The 25,908-nt window shown below is 37.1% G+C and overlaps 1 protein-coding gene across 3 annotated transcripts in view; it reads right to left on the minus strand.

The window, feature by feature from the left end:
• Positions 1–25,908, minus strand: part of CPED1 (cadherin like and PC-esterase domain containing 1) — a 301,570-nt gene that overhangs the window by 195,249 nt on the left and 80,413 nt on the right. For all 3 annotated transcript variants that reach the window (XM_060156796.1, XM_060156797.1, XM_060156798.1), the window contains exons 5-6: positions 13,677–13,809; positions 12,325–12,493 (exon numbers count right to left, since the gene is read on the minus strand). In XM_060156796.1, the coding sequence (XP_060012779.1) occupies positions 12,325–12,493; positions 13,677–13,809 (302 nt within the window). The remainder of the gene's footprint in view (positions 1–12,324; positions 12,494–13,676; positions 13,810–25,908) is intronic.

Below are 25,908 nucleotides of genomic sequence, written 5' to 3' on the forward strand. Positions count from 1 at the left end.
TACATATGGTAAAACAAAAATATGAACTAAAAGAAAACTCACAGCTGACGAAAATAGAAATTAAAGCAAGTAGTACCCTAAGACAAAAGAAAGCTAATATATACTGGTTAAAGGAACTATGGAGAAAGAAGTTGTACCCATGATAAATAACAGGTAGCAAACAATATAACTTCAAAATAGTCAACCCACTGAATGGCAGGGAGAAACAGACCAACAACTGTAGTTGGAGATGTTAATACATTCCACTTAGCAACTACCAGATCAAGAGGAAAACAAATAGGTATCTGCAAAATATGATTAATAAGAGAGCCTTTAACTATTAATATATACAGAATTTCTATACCCATGTAGAGTTTTTCTTTTCAAGCACCCATGGAAGTTTTTTTTTTAATAGAAAGATTATTAATAAACGAAAGCCTGGATAAATTCCAAGACAGCAGTAGCATACAGGATTTGTCCTCTGATAGTAATGCAATATATTAGAAATTCATAACAAAAGGATAGCTGAAAAAGAATCCTTTGTTTATAAATGGAATAATATGTTATTAAATACCTTGAGTTAAACAAGGCAATCATAAAGAATATTAAAAAATAATTAGAATTAAATAATTCAAAATTTATGGGACATGACTAAAGCAGGACATAAAAGGAACATATAGCTTTAGCCATTTTTACTAGGAAACAAAAAATGTTAAGCATAAAGGAGGCAAACATTCAAATAAAGAAACTATAAAGAAACAATAGAGCAAACGAACAAAACACTAGAAGCCAAGAAATGACACAAATAAGGGCATAAATCTGTGAAACTGGGAAAAACAACTTCAAAATTATGAAAAAGATTAACAAAATAAAAAACTAGTTTCTTTAAAAAGATTTAACCAACTCTAAAAAAAAAAACTTCTGGCAATTCTAATCAAAAAATTAAAAAAAACACATATCTACAAAGGATAAATTTAAAAAGATGAAATAGCTATAGATACAACAGATACAAAAATCAAAACATTATAATCAACTATACACTAAAGAATTTGAAAATTTGACGAAATTGGTAACCCCCCAAAATTGCCAAATTGTACAAGAAGAAATTGAGAACTTAAAATAAAATGTTTTAATAAGTTGAAATGTCAATGCTATTTAAGAAAACCTCCAAATCTATTTTTTTCAAGAGACTTGTACCAAATTCCTGAGGGTAAGCTAATTTCTATCTTATATAAGTTGCTCCAAAAAACTGAAAAAAAGTGAAAGTTATCCAGCTTAATTTTATGAAGCTACAATAATCTCAACTGTAAAAACCAAGTATGAGAAATATAAGAAAATATAAGTCCACATCATTTATGATCAAAGGTATAAAAATTGTAAATAAACAAATCCAACAGAGTATTGAAAATAGCACAGACTTATCAAGTAGGTTTTATCTCATTTATGCAAGGAGGTTTTATTAAGAGAAAATCTAGCAATATAATACACATAAACTTGAGGAGAAAAAAAATCATGATTATCTCAAAATGCAGAAAAAAAGTGTTGGTGAAGTTCAAAATCATTTCATGATGAAGATTTCCAGGAAACTAAAAATAAAAGAGAATTTCCTTGACTTGGTAAAGTTTATAAAGCCATCTGTCTTAGAGTTATATTGTAAAAAGATTTATAAATGAAATTATATGATGTATTTGTTTCAAAATAAATTAGTGTTAGGGAAAGGGAGTAGAGAGGGTACAGATGAAACAAGACTACCTATAAATTGTAACGGCCGAAATGTAATGATAGATCCATTGTACTTAATTATATTATTCTCACTACTTTGGCAAACATTGCAAAGATTACATACCAAAAACCTACAGCAAGCATTTACTTAATGGAGAAACTTGAGATGTGCCCATCTTAAAAAGACGTTCAACTCAAGAACATCCACTATCAGTTCTACTTTTAAAGATTCTTGGCAACATTAGTCAAGGAAAAGGAAAAAAAAAAAAAAGAAGAAGAAGAAGGAAGTAGAAAAGAAGATAGCCAAGAATTAAAAGGAAAGAGATTAACATGACCTTATTTGCAGATAAAACACCTAGTAAAACCAACAATATTAATAGTTAAATTACTGGAACAAGTTTATCAAATAGAAATTCCACTTTAAAAATAGTATTTCTTGAAGATGGCAGACTAGAAGAACATGGAATTCACATCTCTGCACAACTAGGGCACCTACCAGGCATCACTGGGGGACTACAGACACCAAAGGGGATGGGAGGAACTGCCAATGACCAGCTTGCAGGAGGTCGGGCCCAAGCTCCTGTGGTGGGAGCTCTGAGTCCAAACCACTGGACTAAGAGATAACCTCAGACCCCAGGTTAATTGGAGTGAGGCTTCCCAGAGGTCCTAATCTCAGCACGAAGACCTGGCTCTATCCAACTGCCTGAAAACTCCAGTTTTGGACACCTCAGGCTAAACAACCAGTAAGACAGGAATATAGACCCACCTATCAAAAAAAAAAAAAAAAAAAAGAATATGTTACAGATGAAGGAGCAAGGTAAAAACCTACAACACCAAATAAATGAAGACGAAATAGGCAAACTACCTGAAAAAGAATTCAGAGTAATGATAGTAAAGATGATCGAAAATCTTGGAAACAGAATGGAGAAAATACAAGAAACATTTAACAAAGATCTAGAAGAACTAAAGAGCAAACAAACAATGATGAACAAAAAAATAACTGAAATTAAAAATACTCTAGAAGGAATCAATAGCAGAATAACTGAGGCAGAAGAACAGATAAGTGACCTGGAAGATAAAATGATGGAAATAACTGCCAAGGAGCAGAATAAAGAAAAGAGAATGAAAAGAACTGAGGACAGTCTCAGAGACCTCTGGGACAACATCAAATGCACCAACATTAGAATTATAGGGGTCCCAGAAGGAGAAGAGAAAAAGAAAGCATCTGAGAAAATATTTGAAGGGATTATAGTTGAAAACTTCCCTACCATGGGAAAGGAAATAGCCAATCAAGTCCAGGAAGCACAGAGAGTCCCACAGAGGATAAACCCAAAGGGAAACACACCGAGACACATATTAATCAAACTATCAAAAATTAAATACAAAGAAAAATATTAAAAGCAGCAAGAGAAAAGCAACAAAAAACATAGGACAGAATCCACATAAGGTTAGCAGCTGATCTTTCACTAGAAAATCTGCAAGCCAGAAGGGAGTGGCAGGACATATTTAAAGTGATGAAAGGGAAAAACCTACAACCAAGATTATTCTCCCCAGCAAGGATCTCATTCAGATTCGACAGAGAAATTAAAACCTTTACAGACAAGCAAAAGCTAAGAGAATTCAGCACTACCAAATGAGCTTTACAACAAATGCTAAAGGAACTTCTCTAAGCAGGAAACACAAGAGAAGGAAAAGACCTACCATAACAAACCCAAAACAATTAAGAAAATGGTAATAAGAACATACATATCAATAACTGTCTTACAAGGAAATGGATTAAATGCTCCAACCAAAAGACACAGACTGGCTGAATGGATACAAAAACAAGACCCGTATACAGGCTGTGTACAAAGACCCACTTCAGACCCAGGGACACATACAGACTGAAAGTGAGGGGATGGAAAAAGATATTCCATATAAATGGAAATCGAAAAAAGCTGGAGGAGCAATTCTCATAGCAGACAAAATAGACTTTAAAATAAAGACTATTACAAGACACAAAGAAGGACACTACATAATGATGAAGGGATCAATCCAAGAGGATATAACAATCAAAAATATTTATGCACCCGACATAGGAGCACCTCAATACATAAGGCAAATGCTAACAGCCACAGAAGAGGAAATCGACAGTAACGCAATCATAGTAGGGGACTTTAACACCACACTTTCACCAGCAAACAGATCATCCAAAATGAAAATAAATAAGAAAACACAAGCTTTAAATGACACATTAAACAAGATGGACTTAATTGATATTTATAGGACATTCCATCCAAAAATAACAGAATACACTTTCTTCTCAAGTGCTCATGGAACATTCTCCAGGAGAGATCATATCTTGGGTCACAAATCAAGCCTTGGTAAATTTAAGAAAACTGAAATCATATCAAGTTTCTTTTCTGACCACAACACTATGAGACTACATATCAATTACAGGAAAAAAATCTGTAAAAAATAAAAACACATGGAGGCTAAACAATATGCTACTAAATAACCAAGAGATCACTGAAGAAATCAAACAGGAAATTAAAAAATACCTAGAAACAAATGACAATCAAAACACGACAGCCCAAAACCTATGGGATGCAGCAAAAGAAGTTCTAAGAGGGAAGTTTAGAGCAATACATGCCTACCTCAAAAAACAAGAAACATTTCAAATAAACAGCCTAAACTTACACCTAAAGAAATTAGAGAAAGAACAAAAATACCCCAAAGTTAGCAGAAGGAAAGAAATCATAAAGAACAGATCAGAAATGAATGAGAAAGAGATGAAGGAAACAATAGCAAAGATCAATAAAACTGAAAGGTGGTTCTCTGAGAAGATAAACAAAATTGATAAACCATTAGCCAGACTCATCAAGAAAAAAAGGAGAAGACTCAAATCAATAGAATTAGAAATGAAAAAGGAGAAGTAACAACTGACCTTGCAGAAATACAAAGGATCATGAGAGATTACTACAGGCAACTATGTGCCAATAAATGGACACCCTGGAAGAAAAGGACAAATTCTTACAAAAGCACAACATTCTGAAACTGAACCAGGAAGAAATAGAAAATATAAACAGACCAATCACAAACACTGAAAATGAAACTGTTATTAAAAATCTTCCAACAAACAAAAGCCCAGGACCAGATGGCCTCACAGGTGAATTCTATCAAACATTTAGAGAAGAGCTAACACCTATCCTTCACAAACTCTTCCAAAATATAGCAGAGGGAGGAACACTCCCAAACTCATTCTGTGAGGCCACCATCACCCTGATACCAAAACCAGACAAGGATGTCACAAAGAAAGAAAACTACAGGCCAATATCACTGATGAACATAGATGTAAAAATCCTCAACAAAATACTAGCAAACAGAATCCAACAGCACATTAAAAGGATCATACACCATGATCAAGTGGGATTTATCCCAGGGATGAAAGGATTCTTCAATATATGCAAATCAATCAATGTGATACACCATATTAACAAACTGAAGGATAAAAACCATATGATCATCTCAATAGATGCAGAAAAAGCTTTCGACAAAATTCAACACCCATTTATGATAAAAACTCTCCAGAAAGGGCATAGAGGGAACCTACCTCAACATAAGAAAGGCCATATATGACAAACCCACAGCCAACACCATTCTCAATGGTGAAAAAGTGAAACCATTTCCACTAAGATCAGGAACAAGACAAGGTTGCCCACTCTCACCACTCTTATTCAACATAGTTTTGGAAGTTTTAGCCACAGCAATCAGAGAAAAAAAAGAAATAAAAGGAATCCAAATCGGAAAAGAAGAAGTAAAACTGTCACTGTTGCAGATGACATGATACTATATATACAGAATCCTAAAGATCCTACCAGAAAACTACTAGAGCTAATCAATGAATTTTGTAAAGTAGCAGGATACAAAATTAATGCACCGAAATCTCTTGCATTCCTATACACTAATGATGAAAAATCTGAAGGAACATTTATGGAAACACTCTCATTAACCACTGCAACAAAAAGAGTAAACTAGCTAGGAATAAACCTACCTAAGGAGACGAAAGACCCATATGAAATTAAAGATGATATAAACAGATGGAGAGATATACCATGTTCTTGGATTGGAAGAATCAGCATTGTGAAAATGACTCTACTACCCAAAGCAATCTACAGATTCATTGCAATCCCTATCAAACTACCAATGGCATTTTTCACAGAACTAGAACAACAAACTTCACAATTTGTATGGACTTACATAAGACCCCTAAGAGCCAAAGCACTCTTGAGAAAGAAAAACGGAGCTGGAGGAATCAGGCTCCCTGACTTTATTTTATACAACAAAGGTACAGTAATCAAGACAGTATGGTACCAGCACAAAAACAGAAATATAGATCAATGGAACAGCATAGAAAGCCCAGAGATAAACCTATGCACATATGGTCACCTTATCTTTGATAGGGGAGGCAAGAGTATACAATGGAGAAAAGACTGCCTCTTCAATAAGTGGTGCTGGGAAAACTGGACAGCTACATGTAAAAGAATCAACTTAGAACACTCCCTAACACCTTACACAAAAATAAACTAAAAATGGATTAGAGACCTAAATGTAAGACCTAATGTAAGACCTAATGTAACTATATAGACCTAATGTAACTATAGGTTACATTAAGACCTAATGTAACTATAGAGACCTAAATGTAAGACCTAAATGTAACTATAAAACTCTTACAGGAAAACATAGGCAGAACACTCTATGGCATAAATCACAGCAAGATCCTTTTTGACCCACCTCCTAGAGAAAGGGAAATAAAAACAAAAATAAACAAATGGGATCTAATGAAACTTAAAAGCTTTTTCACAGCAAAGAAAACTATAAACAGGATGAAAAGATAACCCTCAGAATGGGAGAAAACATTTGCAAACAAAGCAACTGACAAAAGATTAATCTCCAAAATATACAAGCAACTCATGCAGCTCAATATCAAAAAAACAAACAACCCAGTCCAAAAACTGGGCAGAAGACCTAAATGGACATTTCTCCAAGGAAGATATACAAATTGCCAACAAACACATGAAAGGATGCTCAACATCACTAATCATTAGAGAAATGCAAATCAAAACTACACTGAGATATCATCTCACACCAGTCAGAATGGCCATCATCAAAAAATCTACGAACAATAAATACCAGAGAGAGTGTGGAGAAAGGGGAACCCTCTTGCACTGTTGGTGGGAATGTAAATTGATACAGCCACTACTGTTCTCACTATGGAGAACAGTATGGAGGTTCCTTAAAAAACTAAAAATAGAACTACCACATGACCCAGCAATCCCACTACTGGGCATTTACCCTGAGAAAACCATAATTCAAAAAGAGTCATACCAGAATGTTCATTGCAGCACTATTTACAGTAACCAGGACATGGAAGCAACCTAAGTGTCCATTGACAGATGAATGGATAAAGAAGATGTGGCACATATATACAATGGAATATTACTCAACCATAAAAAGAAATGAAATTGAGTTATTTGTAGTGAGCTGGATGGACCTAGAGTTTGTCATACAGAGTGAAGTAAGTCAGAAAGAGAAAAACAAATACCGTATGCTAACACATATATATGGAATCTAAAAAAGAAAATGGTTCTGATGAACCTAGGGGGAGGACAGGAATAAAGATGCAGAGGTAGAGAATGGACTTGAGGACATGGGGAAGGGGAAGGGTAAGCTGGGACAAAGTGAGAGAGTAGCAGTGCCATATATACACTAGCAAATGTAAAATAGATAGCTAGTGGGAAGCAGCCGCATAGCACAGGGAGATCAGCTCGGTGCTATGTGACCAACTAGAGGGGTGGGATAGGGAGGGTGGGAGGGAGACACAAGAGGGAGGGGATATGGGGATACATGTATATGTATAGCTGATTCACTTTGTCATACAGCAGAAACTAACACACCACTGTAAAGCAATTATACTCCAATAAAGATGTTAAAAAATAAATAAATAAATAACAATATCAAAATATACGCCCAGGAATCTTGAAATAAACTTAAGCAAAACCATATAAGATCTCTGTGGAGGAACAAAAATTAAACTCTAATAAAGGACAAATAAAATGACCTGAATAAATGGAGAGACAATATTATGAATAATCAACTCTTCAAAAATTAAGCTAAAAATTCAATATTATATTGAAATTCCAGTAGGATTTTTTTTTTGAATTTTATTTATTTTTTTAAACAGCAGGTTCTTATCAGTTATCTATTTTATACATATTAGTGTATATGTATCAATCCCAATCTCCCAATTCATTCCACCACCACCACCACCCCCGCCACTTTCCCCCCTTGGTGTGCATACATTTGTTCTCTACATCTGTGTCTCTATTTCTGCCCTGCAAACCAGTTCATCTGTACCATTTTTCTAGGTTCCACATATATGCTTTAATATACAATATTTGTTTTTCTCTTTATGACTTAGTTCACTCTGTATGACAGTCTCTAGATCCATCCACGTCTCTACAGATGACCCAATTTCATTCCTTTTCATGGCTGAGTAATATTCCATTGCATATATGTACCACATCTTCTTTATACATTCGTCTGTCAATGGGCATTTAGGTTGCTTCCATGACCTGGCTATTGTAAATAGTGCTGCAATGAACATTGGGGTGCATGTGTCTTTCTGCATTATGGTTTTCTCTGGGTATATGCCTGGTAGTGGGATTGCTGGATCGTATGGTAATTCTATATTTAGTGTGGTTTTTTTTTGTTTTTTGGTTTTTTTTGGCGGTACGCGGGCCTCTCACTGTTGTGGCCTCTCCAGTTGCGGAGCACAGGCTCTGGACGCGCAGGCCCAGCAGCCATGGCTCACAGGCCCAGCCGCTCTGCGGCACGTGGGATCCTCCCGGACCAGGGCACGAACCTGTGTCCCCTGCATCGGCAGGTGGACTCTCAACCACTGCGCCTCCAGGGAAGCCCCTATGTTTAGTTTTTTAAGGAACCTCCATACTGTTCTCCATGGTGACTGTATCAATTTACATTCCCACCAACAGTGCAAGAGGGCTCCCTTTTCTCCACACCCTCTCCAGCATTTGTTGTTTGTAAATTTTCTGATGATGCCCATTCTAACTGGTGTGAGGTGGTACCTCATTGTAGTTTTGATTTGCATTTCTCTAATAATTAGTGATGTTGAGCCGCTTTTCATGTGTCTCTTGGCCATCTGTATGCCTTCTTTGCAGAAATGTCTATTTAGGTCTCCTGCCCATTTTTTGATTGGGTTTTTGTTTTTTTTAACATTGAGCTGCATGAGCTGTTCATATATTTTGAAGATTAATCCTTTGTCCGTTGATTCATTTGCAAATATTTTCTCCCATTCTGAGGGTTGTCTTTTCGTCTTGTTTGTAGTTTTCTTTGCTTTGCAAAACTTTTTAAGTTTCATTAGGTCCCATTTGTTTATTTTTGTTTTTATTTCCATTACTCTAGGAGGTGGATCCAGTAGGAGTTTAAAAGTATAATTGATATTCTAAAATGTTTATGAGGAAATAAACGCCCACCACATAGTTAATAATCTTGAAAAGAAGAAGTAGACAAGAGGTACCTCCCGTGTCAGGCATGAAGACATACTTATACTGTCAAAATAATAAAAAAGAGTGCAGTGGGCCAAATGGAACCGAACAGAGACATCAGAGGCGGCTCCATATGCATATGGAAACTTATACAACAAAGTGATGTCAGATTCATAGGAAATGATGAGTTTTTAGCCCGTGAGAATGGAATATTTAGGAAAAATGAAAAAAACTGGATCAGAGGTGATCTCTAGTTGAATTAAATATTTACATGTCCAGGGAAAATTATAAAGGTAATAGAAAAAAATGGAGAAGCACACCTTTGTGACTTAGAGATAAGAAAGGATTTCTGAAACTAAATCCCCAAAGAGGAAGCCTATGGAAAAATTAATTTGATTAATGAATTGAAGATTTCTAATCAAAAAATAACACTGTGATAAAGTTAACAGAGAGAGGGCAAATGGAGCTATTTGCAAGATCACGATAACACTTTTCACCTGTCACAGCTGGAAACAGTCAAATGTTGGCCTATGCAGGGGTATGGAAATTGACACAGGCATTTTGGAGGGCGAGCTGGCATTATTTAATTCTATCAAATGAACCTATATATTATGCCCCAGCCATCCCAGTTCTGGGTATACACTCTTCAGAAAATCATATGCAGGTTCATAAAGAGTCAGATACAAGGATTTGTGCATTTGAAGTACTGTTTGCTTTAAGCCAAGAGCTGGAGCAATCCAGATGTCTATCACTGGAGCAGTGGGGAGGTAAACTATAAGGGAAACACATCACTAACGCTGAAAATCAGTGAAAAAGTAACAGAAGATATACACATAGCAACGTGGAAGGTTTCTTCCTAAAAATACGTAGTGCTGCATTTTGAAAAATAGTCAGAGAGACTTTCTTGGCGGTCCAGTTGTTAAGACACCACGCTTCCACTGCAGGGGGCGGGGCATGGGTTTGATCCCTGGTCGGGGAACTAAGATCCCACATGCTGCACGGCCCAATATATATATATATATATATATATATATATATATATATATATATATATATATATATAGTAAAAGATAAAGGAAAAAATATCTAATATAATACAGTTTATATGCTAAAGATACTTGCATGCATAACAAAATAAAAATGCTTATTTTACAAGAATATGCACAAAAAACACACACATTAAATCATTATAATGATGGCCTTTGAGAGGAAGGATAATTAAGTGGGAAACGGTGATAAAATGTATTAAATGAAACAGATAAAACAAGAGAGGAGGCTTGCACACACAGATGTTGCAAGTTCTACAAGGACAGGGATTTGGGTCTCTGCTCAACAAACCTTTGTCGAATACATGAATGTGACATGAATAGAGGATTATGATTCTTGTATCTCTCTATATCTGATTTCTAATTTTTGGTTGAATCATATGAAACTGTAATTTTTTGTAGGTCAAAACTGGCCAAGTTAGCAATTGCATACAATTCAACTTAATAGAAAAAGGCAACTGGGGAATAATTAAAGGTTCTTAGGGAAATATAAACAGCCACTGCAGACTTGTGGGAGATAACATGAAAGACAAATCAAATTAGATTCCACTTTTTCCTGATCAAAAACCACTTAATACTGACATAATTGAGATGAGATGATTGTCTTTAAAATAAACCACCCTTAAGACCTAAGTCATCAACACCATTTCCTTAAAATATCAGTTACCTACTTTACTAAGTAATGTAACATCTGCATCTTTTGTCATGCTTATCTGTTTTTTAATTGACAATTTTTAAACATACCATTTAAAAATTTTTCACTGTTGGAAGATTTTCCAAAACTTAAAATGCAGTTTATGTAAGAAAAATTCTGAAAAGTATCAAGTACAGTCACTTTTAAATCTCTCAAAACTATAAAAGGCACTTGTGCCTTCTTTTTTTTAATACCATTTTTTATGATTAAAATACAAAAACCTGTACATATTTAATGCATACAATTTGATGAGTTTAGAGATAAGTATACACCCATGAAACCATCACTACAATCAAGTCATAAACGTATCTATCCCGTTCAAAAGTTTCCACCCACCCTATTTATTTATTTATTTAGTGATAAGAACATAAAATCTATCCTCTTAGCAAATCTCAGTATTATTAACTATAGGCGCTATACTGTAAGTCGATCTCCAGGACTTATTCATCTAGCATAACTGAAACTTTAGACCCTTAAACTAACACCTCCCTATTTCCCTCTTTCCCCAGCCCCAGGTAACTACCATTCTATTCTCTGCTTCTGTGAGTTTGACTAGTTTAGATTCCTTCTATAAGAGGGATCGGGCAGTATTTGTTCTTTGAAGGCATCTTTGATCTTACAGAAATAATTGTTCAGAAAACAGATAAGAGGAAGTGTGAAGAAGCTGAAAGAATGCATGTGTGCATTTCCCCTTAACTACACTCTGAAAAATTATTTCTGTAAAATCAGAAACTCCTTAAAATGTATCAAGTATATTCTCACTAGACCTTATTTTCGAATGAGCTAACCTGAATTACCTCTTATAACTAAACTTTTTGGAGGTTATTATTAAGTTCTCCCTTGAAAACTTTCTCATCATGCTTTATGTCATGGCTACTGTGTCAGGCACCCTTGAGAGCGTTGTTTTTTACTCAGCAAATATTCCATATTGAATGGTGAAATGAAACAGGCATTATGCTTCCTAAAAATGAAGCAAAAAGCATAAGGGCAAAATTGTATTTTCCTTTGTTGCACTGACTACATAATGAGTGGAAAGTCAAGAAAAACAGACCACAGCTGAGAACTAGTTCTACAATGGGTCAAAGAACTGAACTAAAAAGATGAAGTGAGAGAAAAAGAAGATGTAGGCTTTGTGATCCCTAGTGAATTAAGCTGTTTCCAGTTCATTTTTGAACCTGCACCTATTAAATGAAAATCTCTGCTTGCAGCAATAAAACGATACAATCTTTGCTCCTTGGGATTTGATAATCATAAAGGTCGGAGAAAGGCAGCCCAACTCACTTTACTTATCTCCAGTATACTTTGTGGGAAATAACTGCAACAATGGAAATTTTACCTTGACAGTGAAGCGTTTTTTCTTTGGTGGATTCCAAACCGTGCCAGTCGAATGAATGAATGCACGCAGAGGAGTTAAGGATGTCACCAGCACATACGCTTTAAGAATTACAGATAAATCTTTGGCTCTCAAGAGTGTTTCTTGTGGAGCTAGGACTGTGGTTTGATTCCTAAAAAATTAAAAATATAATTAAAGCTCCATAATTTGGGGTATGTAATTTATAAATTGCCTCAGAGCTTTGTACACCCCATCTCTCTTTCACTGGACCCCAGCTTTCAGTGTATGGGTTGCCTTAAACGATGTCTAAAATTGTACCTAAAATGAGGCTTAAAGATCTAAAAAATTTAAATTAGTCACATCTGGTACCATCCCAACAAAAGTGATACATATAAAAGTTTAGGATACCCCTGAAATTTTCCGGTTCTGCCCTCTCCTACCTTTGCTCTATCTTATCCTCCATAAGAAAAGATACTGTTTCTCAATAGTGGACAGGCAGGTCACCAAAAATATGCCAAAATACTTTCCCCACTAATTTATTCTACCTAATAACCTGCACCACAGATAAATAAGGGTTAATTTAAGGGATGAAGTATTAGGAAACACTTCAGTCTAAAAAAGGAAAAATAACACTAGTTAAATATTTTGTGATAAAACAAACATAATTTCATTATAAATGATACCAAAATGTATAACTATTTTCTTTTCTGCATCATATTTCTATATTTCAAATATCTAAGTTTGTTCAATGAAAAGAGTGTGCTGTTTCATCTTTTGAAGTCTAGGTAAGCAGAAATGCATATGATTCTTCAATAAAAACTATTAACTGTGGAATACTACCTAATAATTATAAAATTACATGGGGCAAACTATTTTGTGTGTTGGATAAGATAATTAAAATCTCTTAATTTTTCACTATAATTTATCTACATGACAAAAATCCTTTCCCTGAAGGTAACTTGAATAACTTGGTACCCTACAGTTGCTTTCTCAGAGCCATAAAAAAATAATAATAGAAAAGAATCATTCAGCCATACTCGTAGACTAAGGCATGTTATTTGAGTATAAAATGGAAGTTAAAATTTTAGTTTCACATGGCCAAGGTTTTAAATTCAATTTCCATTAATGTAACTTCCTGGATAAGAGTCCTATTTACCCAAATGTTTATTCTATGGCAAGAGAGATTTGAATTAGTGTAGCAGAAAATCGATGGTGGCATTATTTATTAAGAAGAGATAGCCTAAAATTTATATAACAGAATCTAATAAAACCCCCAGATGTGTTTGGTGCTTTTCTCTTATTAGCTATCTCTTAAAATGCACGCTTGACATAACAATTCAAGATGATTAGCTTACAGCTGTTCACGTCTCCAGTCCCCTGGCTTCCACATATATGACTTCACTGTTTTTAAAAGGTGACTTGAATTACTCAGCTTTAATTGTATGCTCTGATCCAGACACACTGAGGGGCTCACCGGAAGTTGCAATCCTGAAAAGATTCAACAGAGCAAAAAACAGTCATTCTATTGTTTCCTTTTGGAATGGCTTCCATAATAGAGTCTGCTATGTTAAACTACTGGTTCCAAGGGAAATAGGCCGCAAATTTTCTCCCCATTCTGAACCAAGGTTCAATCCCTCAAACATGAAGGCATGTTTAGAGGGGCATTCGCTTTGTAGTATGTTATCTTACCACAGACTAGAAAAACAATTATAGTAACTGATTTCAAAATTTTTTCTCAGAAGGTGAAGTAGATTTGATGTCTCCTTCTGTCCCACACCAAGAGGGTCTTTCTTCCATACAGCTAGGAGATGCTCTCTCGATTAGGGGATGGTGGCTGCAGGAGTTGACTTCTGTTTGCGATGAGAATTTTATATAGATAACTTGAGTTGATTTCCTGACAACACAGTCCTTCACGTGCTAGAGTTTGTCATGCTTCATGACCTTGGTAACCTCAACCAGAGTGTTTCATTATTTTGTAAAATATTATTTAGTGGGTTTTTGAAGTGTGTAAAAGTAAAGACCAACAATAATGACTTATTTCCGAACACTCGTATTGATACTTTTAAAAAATAGGTGTATGTACAAGGTTAGAAAAATCAAAGTGTAATCATTGCATAAAGTTTCCACCAACTAACCATCAATCAACTGCTTACTTACTGAGCACTCAGTAAATGCAAGCCATAAATGCCCTCCTTTCTGTTCTTTTTCAGTGGAAGTGTCAAAGTCATGCAATTCTACAAAAACAATTTTCCCCATGGACTCCTCTATGTTTTGACCATGACAACGTAAACACCTTGAATTCTGCTCATTTTCCTTGGTAATAAAAGCTATGTCTAGACTCCTACTTCAATTTCTTGCCCCTATGATTTCACTGCAATGATCAAGCAGCATGAAAGATTGTTTTATTACTTTATGGCAACTTAATTTTGCTTTGATGTTTTTCTACATGAATTTTCCAGGGGAAAAGAAAAGGAAAAGAAAAAATACTTGGCTACTTCAGCAAGCCCAAAGATGAATAATTTGGTATAAATTAATGAGCATCATTAATAACAATTTGAAACACAACCTCCCACAAACATTAGTACCTAGAGTGCAACAAATATGATAATAGAATAGCTGTCTAAGCCCACTCACTGCAAAAATAAGTTAATCACTTTATTAATATTAAACTTTTTCTCAGGAACATTTTCTGGAGTAAACCATGAAATGTTATTGACATCATTTACATCAGAATAATAAATGACTTACTAGAAATTTGTAACAGTGATTCCAAATTCTTTTTTAAGTATATTCAAGTCAATCTCAATTTAAATGTAAGACACAAACACTGTGAGTCATTGAGCCTATTTTAAGTGAAAACACGCATGAACATAGCTCTTCTTTAATGGCACCTTCACGGACCAACTCTGTTTTCAATTTTCACCCTATATTTTTTGTATAATAAAAGGTACATGGTATCACCTTCAATTTCCTTCTCTACTTCTATAGTATTTACAAATAAACTTATTATATGTGAACCAGTACATATTTAAAATAACAATATTTTCATAATATCTGACTCCAAGAGTGAGACAAATATAGAACATTCAGAGACTAGAGACAATTGCCAAAATGAAATCTAATGAGGGCCAGAGATCCCAATGCCAGAAATAGGTCAAAAACATGGAGAAAAAAAAAAACAAAACATGGAAATATGTCAGAAAAGATTTTTGGTTATGACACTGAGCAAACATGTTCCTACGGAACCATTTTGTCCTCAGGTTCTTTCCCTCCAATTGACCAGTGATATGACCGGAGTCTGTGGATGTCAGTTTCGGCTGAGCGACACAGGAATCTACTCCTCATAGACGAGGGCACCAAGGGCAAGTCAGAAGCCAAGCAGAGCCTGACAAGAGTTTCTGAATTGGTGCTTCAGTTTCACCTTCAGCTGGGTAAGCCCATCAGTAGCCAGGTACGTTTGGCCTATTTTGTATCTTGTAAATGACTGAAGAATTAACCAACTAACTGAGCCAAGGGAGGGAAGGGTCTTCATATCTTAAGTGTTAAATAACTGTTGGTCTTTAAAGATGTTAATAAGGTGATTAAAATCTTGATTTTTTTTTCCCCCTAAACTCTCTACTCTGGGTAGAATTTAGGCCAGGACATTAAATTCAAATAAATATTTTCTATAAGAATATTCTTCATATTTTCTTCATACATCTCGCATCTTTTGTACTGCCAAGTTACTTTTAGCATATGTGTTCATATGTGTATACATATGCATATATGTAAATTACCTAATTTATATATAATTTATTTAATATATTATATAAACATATTTATATTAGATACATATATTATTTTCCAGAGATTTAACACACTCTAACTCAAGCTACAGAGTTTTTTGTTTTGGGGATTTTTTTAAATTTTATTTTATTTATTTTTTTATACAGCAAGCTCTTATTAGTTATCCATTTTATACATATTAGTGTAAACATGTCAATCCCAATCTTCCAATTCATCACACCACCACCCTTTGACATCAGCATTTTACCTCAGTTAACACCACTTGTTTGCATGTCCTTGCAATCCCAGACTGCACTTCCGGGTCTAAGCTGCTACTTAGATGCCTCAAAATAGGTGGGTGGTGGATAATGTCATTTATATCTTGCTATTTCTTACAAAACACACTAAATGTCTTAGGGAAGACAATTCTCTGGTATCCAATAATATCTCAGTCATTTTCAATAAATTAGGGATGTGCAGTCATTGCTTTAAAAAATTCTGTGAGCTGCGGCCTCACTCAGGGGTTCAAAGTCATGAGTTAACAATCAAGCTCTCTGCTAGAGTTTGACTCTGTAGACCCAGCCAATGGAAGCTGAATCAAAAGCCTGGATTGTAAGTAGTGGAAAAAATTCAAGCTAGTTTTAAGTCAAAAGGGGAAAAGGCTAAGTAACAGTGAAAAATTATCAAAGTAGAGGTTTTCTGCTCCTTTGGTCCTCTTTTCCTCTCTAAGAAAGAATGATACATGCTTATATGGGAACCAAATCTTTGCAATGTTGTTTGAAGTATGGGAAAAAATAAATTTATTTTTAAATCTATATAAATGAGTTAGAGAGGAAAGTGGACAAAGAGACCATTGAGGAGAGCGGATGTGCAGGATGGTGTTTTGGTGAGCTGGGGGGGTTGCCTAGGGGAAAAAGAGGGTTGTAAAAGTAGAATTTAGCGGAAATTTCATTGTGTGTTGAATAAGGCTAATTGCCCCTTGGCTGCCATATTGTCCCCAACTCTACTCTCAAAAACAAAGAAACAAAAAATCTATTAAAAAATGTAAACTACTCCTCAAGGCTTGTTTACCAGTAAGTCATGCTGTTATTGGAGGGGGCGTTTTAATTAATTTATTTGTTTGCTTAACACAACCTAATGCTCAGCATTCTCTCGGAGGGGCCTTTTTTTTGTGCGTGGTACGCGGGCGCCTCACCGCTGTGGCTTCTCCCGCTGCGGAGCACAGGCTCCGGACCCACAGGCTCAGCGGCTATGGCTCACGGGCCCAGCCGCTCCGCGGCATGTGGGATCTTCCCGGACCGGGGCACGAACCCGTGTCCCCTGCATCGGCAGGCGGACTCTCAACCACTGCGCCACCAGGGAAGCCCTCGGAGGGGCCATTTTTGCCTAAGCTCCCTGCCACACCTGGCTCAATCCCCTGGGGCCAAGGTCAGGTCCCTTGGGCCACTTGGCTGCGGGGGCGTATAGCTATGAGGAAGAGGCAGGGCGAGGGCGGGTGATACAGACACAGGCAGGTGAGCAAAATCTGATTTAGAGAAAAGTACATTAAGTTTCTATTAGAAGGGCTGTGCATTCAATTTCATGGATCTAGAGTGAAAAGTGACAACGGTTCATGGCCGCCATTATCCACGGAATGATTTGCGATTCACGTTTTCAGCTCGCTGCCTCACAACTACTCACCTGGCCTCCAACTCACCACTACAGCTGATTTCTCTGAGAATGTTGCTCCTTACTCAGCATTTTCTTCGGTCCCCCAAATCTGGCTTTTATTTACCAAATCACTTAAACCATTCACAGAATCCATTAGTCCCAGGGGCTTGAGGTGACATTAGGGCACAACTGGAAATTTTCCAAATTGACATGAGTCAATTGGATTTTGGGTGGTTTTTCGGTTTTGCTTCCCTCATGATCTATATTCTACATAATTAAGGGCTTTTCACCCACGAATGGCTTAAACCGTTGTTTCAATGGCTTACAAACAGCAAAATACCCTATTAAAATCTCTCCAAAAGGTAAAATTTCTCTTAATTAAAAGCTCAGAGTACACCTGGCACATTGTTTGTTTTGCTCGTGGCACAGCCCGTGTAGATTTACCAATAAATCACGTAACTGGAAAATTTTAAATATCACTTTGCCGGTGGTATCTTTGCTTTTCGTAGTCCTCTTTGAATATAGTTTAAAGTTCGTTCTCTTAAATGACACAAACTCTTCTAAAATTGGCTGCTGAATAACCTACACAGGACTGAGAGAAGGAATCTAGAAACAGAAACATTACAAAATACTGAACTGAAAAGATAAATTAGGCATAATCAGTTTACTTAACCACGTAATCTTTCTCTTTTTCTTCTTAATTCTGTATTTAGATACAAAGTAAACATTCCCGCTTCTGCAATATTTGGAACACAAGAATATAAATAGCTATGGCTTTATATTTGAAGGATAAATGCAGTCCTATTTCCATATGCTCAACAGAAATATTTCAGGTCCAGTCGTGACATTGTTAGAACTCAATGATATTAAACACGACCATCCCAACGCCCTAAACTAAGAAAAGACAAGACACCTACTTTTTGTTGCTGTTCTTTGAAACCCTATGGTCAATGAATGATGACAAGAATGCCGTCTGGTTATTATTTACCAGTGTGATGGAGTTTTAGTGTGACACCAATCCGTGTCCAGCTAGGAGTTCACTATGTCTGGCCCTGACTGGACGAACTGTGGGTAAAGCCTAATAGTAAGGAATCTGTCCTAGAGAAAAAAGAGTGGATGGAAGAGAAGTCCAAGGATAACAGGACAACATGAAAGAGAAGGGCAGCTTTTAGTATGTTGCTCCTATATTCCACAGGCCTTACTGCCACTCCAGGTTTTAGGTCAGAAGCTAAAATAATACTGAAAGAATGTTTTTTTTTAGTGAGAGTGTAACATTACATACAATAGAAAAAAAATAACGTAAAGAAAGATTTTGACTATTGATTTTTTACTACTGAACCAATTTAGTGTTGACTTATTCAGGCTTCTGAGAATACCCGTAGACTTCCAGCCAATGGACAAGACAGTGACTGGTACATGGGACATGGCACCAACAGTTTCAGCAGCAGCCAGAGGAGAAGCAGGCACAGCATGAACCTCAGGATCCCTTACACTGGGCATGGGACAGCACACACAATGGCAGGTGCAGCAGCAGCCTCTGTCATGGGGCACTCCAGTGGCAGAACACCTTTGGTGGGTGTGACCAGCGGTTACATTGGCAGCAGATGACCACAGGGCACCAGAGCAGAAATGGAGAAAATAGTGGACACGGTATCGAGTATAAGAGGATTGTGTTCATGAGCACATAAGGTACACCCTCTAAGACAAAGGGGGCATTTGAGGCCATCACAATGATCAAGAAGGCTAGTGAAATTTAATAGATGAGGGTTATAAAGCCCAGATCTCTGCTTATGTAGGATAAGGCTGATGTTTATTTGGAATGTATTGGTAAGGTGCAGAGTCCAGCGCCTGTTTGAATAGTGAGATATCCATTCTCATCGGCCAAGGCACATACCACATCAGCTGTTACTGTGTTGAATATCGCTCTGTGCAAAACAATAAATTCTCCCCCACCCTATATCACTTTTGAATGTCTCACTGGACATTGAAGTGGATGAAAAGCCTGTTGGTAATTATTTGAACCTGGAGCTTGACTCCATTTTATATATAAACCCCAAGAATTTTACCCAGTTTTAACATACACTGAATTTTTCAGGAGTGTGATTTCCTAGTCAAGCAAGGGAACACTATACTTTGTTTTGCTTGTGACTGTCTCAAGAGTTGTTCACCAACAGCAATATGACCCATGGAATCTTAGTTTCCTTATGATACAACTGCACCAATCTGAATTTGTACCTGTCACATTCATGGAGATTCCAAATAAAAGAGGGAGCATTTGACTATTTCATTACTCCTTATGCTGTCATTATGCCTAAACATTTACATATTAGATTACAAATTGTTACACTATAAAGTACTTGCCTTTTATTTGTCCTTTATATCAAAGTTAGGGCATTACATTAGGGCTTGTTGAAATTATGTGTATAGGTAAGTTATAGATACTTCCTTCCAGATCCACCAGAGATTAATAAATAACTTTATCCAAAAAGAATGTGAGGTCTGATAGGAATGAATGAAAGGATTGCTTTAGGATGATCCAAAAGTGATTGGAAGCAGGATTTTGAGATGAAGAGGCCTGAAGATAGTGAGTGTAGGTGGAGGCAAAGAAATGTTTTTGTGACCATTTTAAGATCCTAGCTTTAAGTTGCATCACACAGGGAGATCAGCTCAGTGCTTTGTGACCACCTAGAGGGGTGGGGTAGGGAGGGTGGGAGGGAGACGCAAGAGGGAGGGGATATGGGGATATATGTATATGTGTAGCTGATTCACTTTGTTATATAGCAGAAACTAACACACCATCGTAAAGCAATTATACTCCAATAAAGACGTTAAAAAGAAAAAAAAAAAAGATCCTAGCTTTATTCCCAGGTTAGTGAATCCTGAAAAACATGGGTCTCACCAACTGGATAGGAGCAGTGGTTAGTACTTATCAACGAATACTTATGGAAATACTTACTGAAGCAACTAATATTTATGGAAATGCTTATTAAATACTTAATGTTCGTGGGTTGCTGACTCTGTGTGAGGCATTGTTCCAAGTACTTTAAGTGCACGAACTCCTTCGATCCTCTTACCAACCCCAGGAGGCAGAGTCATTATTGTCCCTACACTGCAGACAGAAAACTGAAGCATGGAGAAGGTAAGAAACTTGCCCAAGGACAGTGGGCTATTAAGACGTCAAGATGGGATCCACACATATGCAGCCGGGCTCAGTCTGCACTCGCCACTACCCAACAGCAGATGCGCCATCAGGTCAAAGCGATTACTTCTTCTGACAGAAATCATGTATCACCTACAAAACGTAATTTTGTTCTACTTACATTCATTAATTTCACATCCCCAGATTGGTGCTTTATAAACCCTTTTGGCAGCACAGCCAGTGAATTCTAAAAGCCCTCCCAAAAAGGTCAGAAGAGCAGCTTCGAAGAGCCAGGACTACTAATGCTTGGTCCTTCCACGTGGCCCAAAGTGGTCACTGTCGTTCCAGAGGCCCAGACCTCAGGCTGGTGGCTACGCCCACATCTGAGTTGCCCCGAACCCCAGGCATACGGCTGCGGTATGAGGTTTGTCACGTGAAATTTTCTACTTTGCCTAAAAATGGTTGTGGATGGCTTGAGGAGCTGAGCCTGAGTGGGCACATCAGATAAAAAGGTAACAGAAGAAAGGTAGAGAGGACCCTCAAGAAAGTGCCAGTGAGCACTGAGGACCTGAGCTTCTGACTCTCCCAGGGTAGGCAATCCCCATCTGTTACTGAGTTCCCTATTAAAAAACTAAAACAAACAAAAAAGACTAAAGCAAAACAATCTCCTGCCTGCAGCAAATTCACTTAATATCTCCTTATATGTAAATATTATGATAAATAAGAAATTATAAGAATTACTTTAGTTGATCAAATAATAATACTGATGATTAATAATAATAATAAATAGTAAACAAGTTCCCTTTCTCATTAGGCCCAGGTATTAGGCTTTCTTAAATAGCTCCTTTCTTATCTTCTTGCATTATAAGGGACAGGCTTAAAATACAGTATAGTGGCTCAAGCCTGTTACAAGAGCATGGTACCTGAGATACGGATCTGCTCCTTTCCAGCTGCGTAGCTCAGACGTTCTTGGAGCTTCCATTCCTCTCTCTAAAGAAGGCATATCAGTATCTGCCCCACAGATGGTTACAGAGGGTTAAAAGAGTAAGTAGATAAAGGGCTTGACACAGTGTCTGACACATGATAAGTAAAGAATTAATGTTACCACGTGTTATTATTTGAGGGTAATTTATCTATAATATAACCTTGTGGCATAAATCATGAAGCCCCAATCTATTTGTAAAACAAACACAAAATTACTACTAATCGTGTTTGATGACTCTCTATACTCAACCTCTAACTTTAGATAAATACTTGGGCATCAATATGCTTTCTTTCCATATCAGCATGCCTCCAAAAAGAAGAACAATGTATATTGTTGTGACAGTTTTATGTCAATCTGAAAAACTGAACACCTCATTCAATTTTTCTCTCTGAATCAATTCATGGATATCTTGAGCAATATAGAAATAATACCTTAATATTACTTTTATAGATTTACAACACATATTCTTTTATAAAGCATTTGCATGACAACTCTGTGAGGAAAGAATGGTCACTATAATTGTTACAAGTCTAGAAAAGAGGCACAACTGGACCAAGTACTTTTCCCAGAGTCTTGTCACTATACTTAGTAGCTGTGTGGAACTAGAATTCAGGTCTCCTCATACGGGGACCATAGGATTCCTGACTTCCGCCTTTACTAGGTTGAAGGTTAGAATTCTTCTGACCTCTGAGGCTAGGATTCTTACCAGTACTTATGAGCCCACCCAGAAATGGATGAGGCAAGAGAGTCCTTCAAAAGGCCTTCTCAGTTAACGTGGCTGAATTACCTACTTTTGTCTATTTAGGGGTAAGTTGACCCTTTGATAAGCTACACATTTTCTTGTGAAATGACTATCAACACTGGGATTGTAACTGCTGCTATGACTATGATATCATTTTTACCATTAGGTGGTGCTAAGAGAAGTTTAAAGAAAATCGTCCCAAAAGTTATCGAAGCAGTGAATCACAGGATTTGAATGGGGTTTACCATATAATAGAGTCTATGCGTCTCTCCCAGACAGAAGCACACCCAACCCATCATCAAAGAGTAAAGCATCTTCCAAAACAACTCCATTCATTCAGTTAATTATACTTCTGCCAAGATACGTATCCTTTCTAATCATAACTTCAACTACAGATGAAGGATTTTAAGATTCTATTTAGGGAAATGAATGTATTTCACTGTAGCTTGCTGCAAATCCCATTTTGGGTTTTTATCAATATATATTTCAACAGATCTATCAGACTGGAAGACACTAAATGCCTATTAAAATGTATCAGTCCTAATAAATCATATTATTAATTATTATGGTTACAATGAGAACTTCAAGAGACTAGTCACAACAAGTATCATCTTCCCACGAATAAATGTGTTATGTAACATACACTTTATGAAGTTGTGTGCCTTAGGGCCAATGCATCACTTTAGTGGGTTTTCATTTCCTAATATCAATGATATCCTGCAAATCAAAAGTCAGTTCCCAGCCCTGGAGTTCCATGAAAATGAATGAACAAGCCATGAGCACTGCAAACCTACTAACATTGTTTTTCTTTTATAACACTTGTAATTTTGTTGTTGTTGTTCAGTATCTACCTCTACCACCAGAAGGAGACTGGGTAAGAGATTTTCTTGAAGTTCAACATACTATATCCTCCAACGCCAAAATCTCTGTCTCTCTCTGTCTGTCTCTCTCTGTCTCTGTATATACATATACAGAAATAAATGAATCAAAATCATAGAATCACAGAATAGTTCTCTTTTGCTTATTGAGTTTACTCACAAAACAAGGCATGTATGTAAGTTTCAGGATGAATTTTCACCACTTCAGCAGCTAAATTCTAGAACTTGATTTCATTTTGTCCCCTTCTTAATCTAGCTCTTATAATCCCCAAATAAAGCAGCCCCTGATGGCTTAAAATAAAAAGGTTGGCCATTTCTGTAAGAGGTTTTTCATCTATTTTAAAGCAAGTTATGTTTTGGGGAGGCATCTTATCAAGATTTCAGATTCTCTGCTAGTATTTCTGTTGCAAATACAGTGGCTCAGGAAGAAGTGATATGGGGAAAATATCACAATCACTGCTTGGGCAATGTTTTTGTTGAGGAAAAGGCAAACAAATATGGTAGAGTTTATTTCAGAGGGCAACATACTGAGTCACGGAACGTATCTACACACAGCGAGGAATAAACTATTGATTAATAGATGCAGGCTGGGCAAACAGGGTAAACAAATCCATGAAGTACAAGTATAGTTCACTGAGGTTTTATTACGTAATGCAAAGGGAACTCAGTTTTGTTGTTTAAAGTTGTTCATGTTTTAACAAGTTGTTTTTGTGCCATTTAGACGCAGTGCTACTCTACTATGTTTAAAGTAAATGGGGACTTACTGGAAAGATTTGGACAACAAAAGTAAGTACCTCTCTTATCACCTCTTCCTCTATGGTCTGCTGAAAATCAGATTTAATCATCAGAATCACACACATTGTTGCAAGTGTGCTACGCAATCTTGCCCCTCACGTGTCCCAGTGTTTGGCACAAGGTAACAAACTCCCGAAGTGAAATAAGTAAATATACCTACATGATGGCAGGAGGTACACAAGTCATGCACCGGAAATGTAAAGATTCACCAAACCAGTTCAAGTTTAAAAGGTCAGGGCCATTTAACCAAAGAGCAGAGGGATTAATAAGCTCCCTCAGCCAGCCGGTCTTTAGCACGACTTCCGAGATGTCAAGGAGCTGCCATTATGCTCCTTTCCATTACTGGAACATGGACGTGTTGTCCCTTTCACACTGTCCTGATGCCCAAAGTGCAAAGTGTAACGTCGTGAGCAACACCAGAGCAAGAAGCACCTTTGGGTCACTGAGCTCGATCTAGCTTCTCCCAAAGAAAAAGCAAGTCTCCCAAAGCTCCCACTGACCCTCATACCCCAGTGCTACCAGCCTCCACTGACCCTCCCTCCTGTCTTGCCAGTGGCCGGGCAGGAAGCACGTCACAGTATATATACCAGGCACGTCGACAAGTTTGCTTCTTAGTCTTAAGATATGCCAAATGGAAAGAAACATTAAGTAGCTTACGACTAACAGGCTATAATAAGCAGCAAATATTTTTTCCCATTTTCAAGGAAATGAAGCAAGGCGATGCTATCGTATTCTCAAAGTCTCCATTTGATCGTGTCTGTGATTAGTCCATTTAGAGATTTATGGCTCACAGGCAGTGATCAGTTTTCTGGATAGGCCAGACTCAGTAGACGATTGCTGCATTTGCATGATTCAATAGTTTCCATGAAATTCTGACTGGTCTGCAATGGTGTCTAAAATTGTTATCCATAAAATTATTATTTGGGGTTGAAGTATATCGAATGAAAAAAAGGGTATACTTGAGAGAGGAAAGTAGAGCAGAATGAATTAACTGCTCATATTAGCTAGCTGTGGAGAGCAGAGAAACGTCTGAGAACATGTGAGAACTGGGGTTCATGGTAGAAAGTAACAAAGAGAAGGAAACATGAATATTCCCTTACTTTAAAATGAATCATTTAGGCAGAATGATTCGTTCTGCCTAAAGAATACCATGGGCTTTATCATAAACAATCAATAAATATTTATCAAAAACCTATAATAGGGCTTCCCTGGTGGCGCAGTGGTTGAGAGTCCGCCTGCCGATGCAGGGGACACAGGTTCGTGCCCCGGTCCGGGAAGATCCCACATGCCGCGGAGCGCCTGGGCCCGTGAGCCATGGCCGCTGAGCCTGCATGTCCGGAGCCTGTGCTCCGCGATGGGAGAGGCCACAGCAGTGAGAGGCCCGCGTACCGCAAAAAAAACCCAACCAAACAAAAAAACCCTATAATAATAGACATCCATTGTTTTTATGTGTCCAGTATCTTTCTTCCTTTGGGGATCTGTTCTCCTCTCACCATATGGATCTGGTGAACTGCCAATCACAGTTCCCTGCCTCTTTCTTGGCTGTTACGGGCTGAATCCTCAAAATTCATGTTGAAGTCCTAACCGCCAGTACCTCAGAATGTGACTGTATTTGGAGAAAACATCTTTAAAG

Source organism: Lagenorhynchus albirostris, chromosome 8 (assembly GCF_949774975.1).
Source record: "Lagenorhynchus albirostris chromosome 8, mLagAlb1.1, whole genome shotgun sequence".
Taxonomy (NCBI): Eukaryota; Metazoa; Chordata; class Mammalia; order Artiodactyla; family Delphinidae; genus Lagenorhynchus; species Lagenorhynchus albirostris.